General features: G+C 34.7%; 1 protein-coding gene across 1 annotated transcript; it reads right to left on the bottom strand.

Moving 5' to 3' along the window:
- Positions 1 to 430: 430 nt before the first annotated feature.
- Positions 431 to 3,085, bottom strand: LOC149218801 (cationic amino acid transporter 7, chloroplastic-like). The gene is made up of 5 exons (XM_089382474.1): positions 2,515 to 3,085; positions 2,208 to 2,430; positions 1,769 to 2,117; positions 1,225 to 1,456; positions 431 to 1,100 (listed from the first exon to the last, which is right to left on the bottom strand). The coding sequence occupies exons 1-5, from the start codon at positions 2,894 to 2,896 to the stop codon at positions 523 to 525; spliced, it is 1,764 nt and encodes a 587-aa protein (XP_089238600.1). The 5' UTR covers positions 2,897 to 3,085; the 3' UTR covers positions 431 to 522.
- Positions 3,086 to 8,629: the final 5,544 nt, after the last annotated feature.

Genomic DNA, 8,629 nt, shown 5'->3' with positions numbered 1-8,629 from the left:
AATCGGAAATAATTTTTCTTTTCAATGAGATCTATGTTCAAAAATGGTTGATTTTGGATTTATGTTAGAATTTGTTTGGAATCCGAAATAATAATTTGAAAATGGAAAATTTCATGGGTTAAATTTGGTAGATGGGTTTATTATTTGGATTCTTTTCCAAAAAAATTAACTAATTTCTATTTTTATGCCCCAATTTTATAAGATAAAAATATCTTAAAGTGGATATGTCAGAGCTTTGTGGTAGTTGTTAATACAAATCTTGAAATTTACCCTAAAAACAACTGATTTCCTTGTTAAAAATGAATGCAATTAAAGTGGATATGTCAGGGTTTTGTGGTGGTTGTTAATTTCTGTATTTGCTTTTACAAATGACATTTAGTGGTCCAGATTCATCATTGAGAACTTCCCATATTGAGGGGGCGTCCATTAATCGACAATTTGCGAATAAGATGGTTGGAGGCTCAAAATATCCTTACGTTCGGATTACGCAGCCGCAATTCACATGAATAACAGACAATCTTTTCAATCCTCATTCGTCACAATCTGTGCCGGCTGTATAATCAGCTCTGTGACATGATCCTCCATGCCGGCCAGTGACGCCGCCGCCCGACATTCGGCATCGTAGCTTGCATGCACGCTGTAAACCATATAGAAAACTATGGCGACGGCGGTGAAGATAACGAAACGCAAGTATGATCTCTTGCCCAGAGAACCCAACAAGAAGACGTTGAGGAAGATGGAAGCTGCAGCTATCCAGGGCATAAAAGGCACGCCCCACTCTCGCGGTTCTTTGGTCTGTGGAACGAGGGCCGCAAAAGAATACGTGACGACAATCGCAGCAACGCCGCAGATGGCAAAACCCCATAGTCGCCCGCAGCCCAATTGGAGCTGCCACAGAGAAGTGAATGCAATGGCGATGCAAGAAAACGCCGTGAGGAATGAGACAGTCGGGCACAGATTCGTCTTCTTCCCGATGACCACGTAACGTTTGTAAATGAGAGCGTTGGCCACCATGTAGAACACAAAAAGCGTCCCTATGGATATTAGGTCTATTAAAATGTCCAGATCGGTAAACAGCCCTATCGCCGCAGTGCAGATTCCTAAAAAAAAGGGACACGAAAGTCAGTAAGCAAGAAAAAGTAAAGCGATATTGGATAAAGGGAGATTATTTTCTCATCATACTTGGTAGGCAGGAAAGGATAAAGAATGAAATGGAAACCTAACCGAGAAAGATGGATGCGTGAAGGGGTGTGCCAGTCTTGGAATTGACTTTGGCAAACCAGCCGGGTATCACGTGGGACCGCCCGATGACACACATATAACGTGCCTGTCCTAGCATAGCCACCATTAGTGACGTTAGAATCCCAAAACTCGCTCCCGCTCCCACCACATTTGATACCCATCCCCACCCAGGATCGTTTCTGAAAGCCATTGAGAAGGGGGCATCATTATTTATCTGCAAAAAGCCCCATGAGCAAAAATGTATATTCAAGATCTGTATAGAAAAATAATATAAAAAACATGTATTATTTATTTGACAAAAATAAAATCAAGCAGATTACTAGTTTTTGTCGAAATTTTAAACAAAAGATTAGTAACCTGTATTATGTATTTGACCAAAAATAAGATCAATCAAAGGCTAATTTTCTAACCAAAACTCATAAGAAAAACATTTTCTATAAAAATAAGTTATAGTTATTATTCTCCTAGTTATTTAAACTACTCAACGATGCAAAGTAATAGTCCAAGCGTTTAGCAAATTGTATACCATATCATAGGGAACCAATGTGCACATCGCCGTAGCCATGAGGCAATAGAGCACAGTGACAATAATGACAGAGCCAGAGACCCCGATCGGGATATCTGTGGTGGGATACTTAACTTCCTCCGCCATGGTGGAAACGGCATCATACCCAATGTAACTGAAATAAACAACGGCCGCAGCATTGAACACTCCATTTACACCATACGGTGCAAAACCCCCTGGATTTTTTGGATCAGCCGGATGTGTCAGGTTTTTAACGTGTCCCTTGGCAAAACCGATGACAATAATGAACAAGATGAATCCCAGATGCAGCATTGTGAGTACCATATTAACAGACGAGCTCTCCTTTGTGCTGCCAATTATATCAAAATAAACTGTCAGACTCCATTAACCCACAAATAATCCTAGCATAACAGAAGAGCAAAGATGGGTAAATAGAAACCTGTAGCAGATACACATTGTAATAATAAGAATAAGGGCCACTGCTATAAGATCTAGCTCGTTGAAGCCATCGGGCAAGCCATGCACTTTGAAACGCCATTGATCGACATTCTTCAAGCCAATAGCAGAGCCGAAATACGATGTAAAGCTTCGTGCAACAGCAGCATTGGAAACAACATATTCCATTATAAGATTTGCACCAGTAATATACGCCGGAAATTCCCCTGCAAAGAAACACCCTCAATTGATCAATTCTTTAATTGATGTGGTTCAGAAAGAAATGAGGATCAGAAATGAACGAAACTTACCGAATGTGGTTCTGAGATAACTGAAAGCGCCCCCTGCAACAGGCATGGCGACGGCAAACTCGGTGTAACAAAAAGCGGAAAGAAGAGCCGAGACGCCAGCTATGACGTAGGAAAGGATAATGCTTGGGCCTGCTAGGGTTCGGGCTGCATTGCCGGTGGTGACAAAGACACCAGCCCCAACCATGCCTCCGATACCTAGGGCGACCAGATCGAACCACCTCAAGCTCTTCCGCATTTCTGCGCCGGAATAGGCTTTCTCTTGCGTTAGTTCCTCCTTACAGCTAGTCACAGCTCCGATGCGCTGCATGAGCCTTCTCGGTGTGTCCAGCAACGCAACACTGTATGCTCGCGGACTTGAAAACGATCCTCCCTTCTTTTCCATCCTTGGACACAAATCTAGGTTTACAGAGCAGAAGAGGAAGAGGAAGAGATTATGCCAGAACACCAAATTTTCTTGGAAATCTTCACAAACAGAGATTTGACAATGTGGAACAGAGCCCAGACAAAAGAAGGAACTATAGTAGGTTGATTCAGATTCGTTTTCACAGGGATGGAAACATGGAACCTTGGCTCTCTCCCTCACACCAACCACCCAATAAAATAGAACAAAAAGACAAACCCTGCTGCTAAAATTTATAGTGCACAAATCAGCCTTGCAGCTACCGAATACTCACACACACACACAAATTAGCCAGAATAGCCAAGCAACGGCCAGTCAGCCGCATTTATTAGTGACTTCATCCCCAATTGGGTCACGACTGATTAAAAAAATAAAAACTATCCTCGACCCCGGGGTGAGTGAAAAGAACTTATCTATTCCAGGTTGTTTTCTAGCACTGGTGAGGGAAAAATGAAACGAGATCACATACAGAGAGGCAAGCTAGAACCTCCATCCAGGTCATTGGGTTTTGCGTGCCATGTTTGAGAGCATGCACCACATATAGCCGACTTTCCTGTTAATGTCGTTAATTGAGGCATACCCTCCATGGCTTCACTTTCTAGGAAAGATTTGGAGAAAAAAATATTATCATAAATGTTATTTAGGAAAAGCAGGAGATAAATGTATCATGCATGAACTCTGACACTTTTATGTGGACCTCAATATGAATTGCCATCTGGCACCAAGATCCCTCATTTATCATGCATGAACCCTGACAGTTTTATGTGGACCTCAATATGAATTGCCATGTGGCACCAAGATCCCAATGCATTTAAGAGGATATAGTAATGATGGACCTTTTAGCATCATCCCATCTTGTTGGAGATCATAAAGAGAAGATCCACATGTGTAGTGGTTTGTTCATACATGATTGTCCTACTCACACAAAACTGCCTTTTGTCTCATGGGGAAAGTCACTTCCCATTGGCTATTGCATTCCTCCTATGTGGGGGAAGTTGTGACACTCTATCTACCTAGGGAAAGCTCTTATCAAGCCAGGGATAGTGATGGGTTGAGTGGCTATAACACTCTGTCTATCTTAGAAAAATTACGCCACTTTATCTACCTAGGGAAAGTTCTCAACGCCCGGGTGATTTGTAGCCTTTCTAGGTCTCACATGGGAAGTTGATTCTTTGTAACATGTATTATTGGACTTAGGGAGCGAGTTTACTTGGGTTACTAATGTGTATTTCACTACACTTTCCCTACCAACGAAAATTCATACGCATCATATCTTCTTGCCCTCCCAACGAAAATTCATACTTATCCTATCTTCTGGATTGAAGGATGTTTGACTTTTTATATTCAATTGTACCCTTTTTAATTGCTTTTAAACATAAAATATAGTAATGGTTTTTTAATTATTTTAATATAAAAATATTGTTTAAATTAATTAATTTTTTATTATTTTTAATATGAAATAAGAGTGAAAATGCTTCCGGCAACTCTTAAATGAAAAAGGTTGATGTATCAACATTGTCCTTAACTGGCGTTTGAAAATAGGTTAGAAATTAATGACATATTTACTATAATAATTAGATTTTAATTAATTAATTATTAAGGATGGAAAGTTGATCTCTAATAACACAATTAGATTTTAATTAATTATCAAATAAGGATCGAGAGTGGACCTGGAATAAATCTGAATTATATTTTAGTTAACTCATAAATAAAAATGGAAGGTTAATTTGGAATAAGTTTTTCCCGGTGTGTAACCATTTTAGTTTTTTTAAACGTAATTTCAATTTTAAAAGTAAATTAATAATTATAGGATGGAAGGTTAACTTGGAATAAGTTTTCCAGTTTTAAGTAATCATTTTAGTGTTTTTTAAAAAGTAATTTTAATTTTAAAAGTCAATTAATAATTATAGGATGGAAGGTTAACTTGGAATAAGTTTTTCAAATGTTATGTAATCATTTTAATTTTGGAAGGAAGTAATTTTGATTTTAAATTTATTTGGGCATTGTAATAAAGCATTTAGTTTTAATGATTATTTTTTTAATTTAATGTTTAATATTTAAGTAAAAATATTCATTTATTAAATTGATTTTTATTTTTTGACTAGTCAAAATTAAAAGTGCAATTTCTTATGTTATTTTGTTAAGTGAAACATGGGTTGTTTTTATTGAAGCAACTATTATGGCGTGAGTCATACGGTATTAAAAAAAAAATCAGAAAATAGAAGAGGGCACATGGCCTAATGTTTTCTTTAATAACATATTATGCAAAAGAAAGAAGACTTGGATGCCGCAAAATAACAAATGGTTTATTAAATAGGGTATTTTCTCGAACATGTGTCCCACAAACAGTAAAGAGACAAAAGCTTTTGTTATAAGTTCCATAAGCGTGCTTGGGATAAGGAGGTAGGGAGAAAGAAAAAATACTATATTGAAGAGTTTAATCCCACTCACAATCATATACAAAAAGCATACATAGGGGTCAATATTTGATGGAGAGTCAAAATTCTTATTGCTCAGATAAGGACTAATTCTCACGAAAAGGCAAAAAGAAGTGTGGGAAGAAAAAGTATGTATTTTTTGCTCTTCTGAAAATGTGGAAATAGAAAAATATTTCATTTAGAATGTTAGACCTTCAAAGAAAACAAGGAAAGTTATGAAAATATTCTAGCAACTAACTCTTGGGATAAGAGGTTTGTCAAGAAGTTGGGGGAGTTTGTTGTGAGGCTTCACAGGAAAATGGTTGAATACAAGAATCAGATGGAGAAGCAATTTGTCCCGTAGGCTATCTTTAGCGTCGTGGACGTTAAAATAATTTATTTCTTTCTTTCTACACGAAATGTCCTTTTTCATGGTTAATTTTAACCAAAATCAGTGGAGATTTTTTAAAACTTGAGTTTAAGTTGTCTAATTTGTAGAATTTGAGTGCCTTAGGAAGATTTCCAAAGTGCTCAATCCATTTATGGATTCAAAAATGCATTTTAAAGAACAAAAAATCACATTCTTTCTTAGAGTTGTTTTGCCGTGAAAAAATCTATTTCATCTATATATTATATATCTTATTAGTTTATTTATATTAGGTATATTATATTGAAGTTTTTAATTTTATAATAATTATTTTTAAATTTTTTAAATATGATGATATAAAATGTTATAGTTCCTATCTTTCTAAGAACTTTGGTTGAATTTTAGACCATTTAAATCAATTTTAAAAAAATGGGAAAACATGTAGAGAAAGAGAGGAATCCCTTTCACCACTTTCATTGATCATGAAAATGCATACTCTTGAATGGTTTAGTGGACATAACTAACAAGTTTACTAAGAATACACTTTTACAATTATTTCTATCACCCTCCCTTAATGGAGAAATGAATTTTCCATGATTCCTTGTTTGTCTCTATATATTATAGATTTATCCTTTCTGAGAGAATATATTTGTCACATTATCATTTGTATCACAATATATCATATCAATTTATTTTGATTGAATATTTTCTCTCACAAAGTGATGTTGACTTTTGTTGTGCTTTGATTTTGCATGATAAATTGAAGTTTTTTGCAACTTTATTGAGCTTTGATTATCACCTTTAATAAATGTATATATTCCTTGTGTTTCTCCCATGTCTTCGAGAATTCATTCTAGCCAAATTGCTTCACATGTAGATTTTCACAATGTTTTATACTTGACTTTAGTTGAGGGCCAGGAAATAGTTGATTGTTTCTTACCATCTTCCCTCCAAACCTCAATGCCTAGATTGTAATTCATATTACCAAGATCCTTCATTCCAAATTATTATGATCATTTCCTTTTGATCTCATCAATCAATTTTGTAGAACTTTTTTTATGATTAAATCATCAATGTAAAACTAAATCAAAGCAACATTCACATTTCCATATTTCATTATGTAAGGATTTGAATCACTCTTACTTTTAGTAAAAACTTCCTAGAAGAAGAAAGTGTCAATTTTCACATACCATGACCTAGCGGCCTATTTGACACCATATAGTGCTTTCTTTAACCTACATACAAGATGTTCTTTTCCTAGCTTTAGAAAACCATTTGGTTGAATAAGATACTCTTGTTTTTTTAATTCACCATTCAAAAATGTTGATCTAAAATCTGATTGATGTAATTGAAATTACTTAGTAGCTAATGCAATCACTAATCTAATGGTATTCATTTTAGCTACATGTGCAATTGTGTCCCCACAATTTATTTCTTCTTTCTATGAGTATCCTTTTGCAACCAATATCACTTAAACCTATTTATACTACAATCGGCATTGAACTTAGAATCAAAAAACCATTTTGAACTTATAAGAATTTTTTTCTGGGTAATTTTGTGAGTTCCCAAGTTTAATCGCTTTTATGGATCCATATTCCTCTTTCATAGCATTCATACATTCCTTATTATCATTTGTTTGCTAAAAATTCAAAGGTTATTCTATTCTCATAACTTGAGTCATCATATCATAATATTGATACCAAAAAGGTGTTTGAATTACCCTCCTTGTCTTCATAGTGCCTCAACTACATTTTAGAGTTTCTCCACTCTTTATTAGTGTAATTTGGCTTCTTGTAGCTTCAATGTTACTTTGATCTTTAACATTATATTTTTGATCTTCAATTTGGTCTTCTTTTTCACTTCCAATTCCTTCTTTAGGAAGTTCAAATACATCTTAATTATTTTCTTGTTGAAATTGATTTACATACTCATGAAATATAACATCTCTACTAGCAAAAATTTTACAAGTAATGGGATCATTCATTTTGTAAGTTGAATGGTCAACGTAATAACCAATAAAGATACATTTGATCAACTTTGCATCAAGTTTACATCTATTCTCCTTTCTAATGTGGGATAATGTTGTGCTCCCAATTTTTTTTTTCAAATGATTAACAATTGGTTCATAATCATAGAATGCTTCATAAGGAGTTTTATGCCCTCAAAATTTGGTTAAAATTCTATTTTTTAGATATATAGCAGTGCTTATTGTTTTATCTTATATATATATATATATTATATTCTTACATTTAATCATGTTTCAAACACATTCAACCATGTTAACACTATTTTTTCTCTCAACCACATCATTCTACTAAGGAATATGTGAAATTATGCATTGTTTTTAATCTATTTGTCCTTGCAATATTTGATAAAAATATCATGATGTGCAATCTCCTCCTTGATCTAATCTAAGGATCTTGATGTATTTTCCTCCCTAGTTTTCAACCATGTTTTTAAACTCTTTGAAATATTCAAACATATAACTTTTATCTCTTAAAAATAAACCCATATAAGTCTTATTCTACCATCAATGAGGCTAACATAAAAATTAAGAATCCTCCCCAAAGTGATTTACTTTACATTAGCCCACACACATCAGTATGCATTAATTCAAGAATCTCCCTTTTCCTTTTATTTTTACTTATAGGAAATGCATCCCTATGTTGTTTTCCCAGTGCACAACCATCACATTACTATGTGTTCATTCTTAGAAATATTTAAAAGGGAAGGGAAATAGCAGTAGGAGAAAGGAAAAGGAAATAAGAATAAGAGAGAGGAAATAAGAAGACCCTCCACCATCCCTTTTTTTAAAGTAAAACTAAATCTTTAAAAAAAATATGACCATAACTTAAGTGTCATAGTTCTCTGTTGGGTCCCTATAATACTAGTGATTACCCCATTACTATTGTAGTTACACCCCCTATTTAT

Source organism: Pinus tabuliformis, chromosome Q (assembly GCF_031772625.1).
Source record: "Pinus tabuliformis cultivar Carrire ecotype Pingquan chromosome Q, CPIR1, whole genome shotgun sequence".
Classification (NCBI taxonomy): Eukaryota; Viridiplantae; Streptophyta; class Pinopsida; order Pinales; family Pinaceae; genus Pinus; species Pinus tabuliformis.
The sequence above is the reverse complement of the archived record's forward strand: the minus strand, read 5'-3'. Positions and strand labels throughout refer to the sequence as shown.

Bases quoted from the DNA above. Each gene is read 5' to 3' on its own strand.
- LOC149218801 (XM_089382474.1), bottom strand. From the start codon at position 2,896: ATGGAAAAGAAGGGAGGATCGTTTTCAAGTCCGCGAGCATACAGTGTT. The intron at 2,431-2,514 runs GTAAGTTTCGTT...GTTTCTTTGCAG, and splicing joins TTATCTCAGAACCACATTCG to GGGAATTTCCGGCGTATATT. The intron at 1,457-1,768 runs GTATACAATTTG...GGCTTTTTGCAG, and splicing joins CATTGGTTCCCTATGATATG to ATAAATAATGATGCCCCCTT.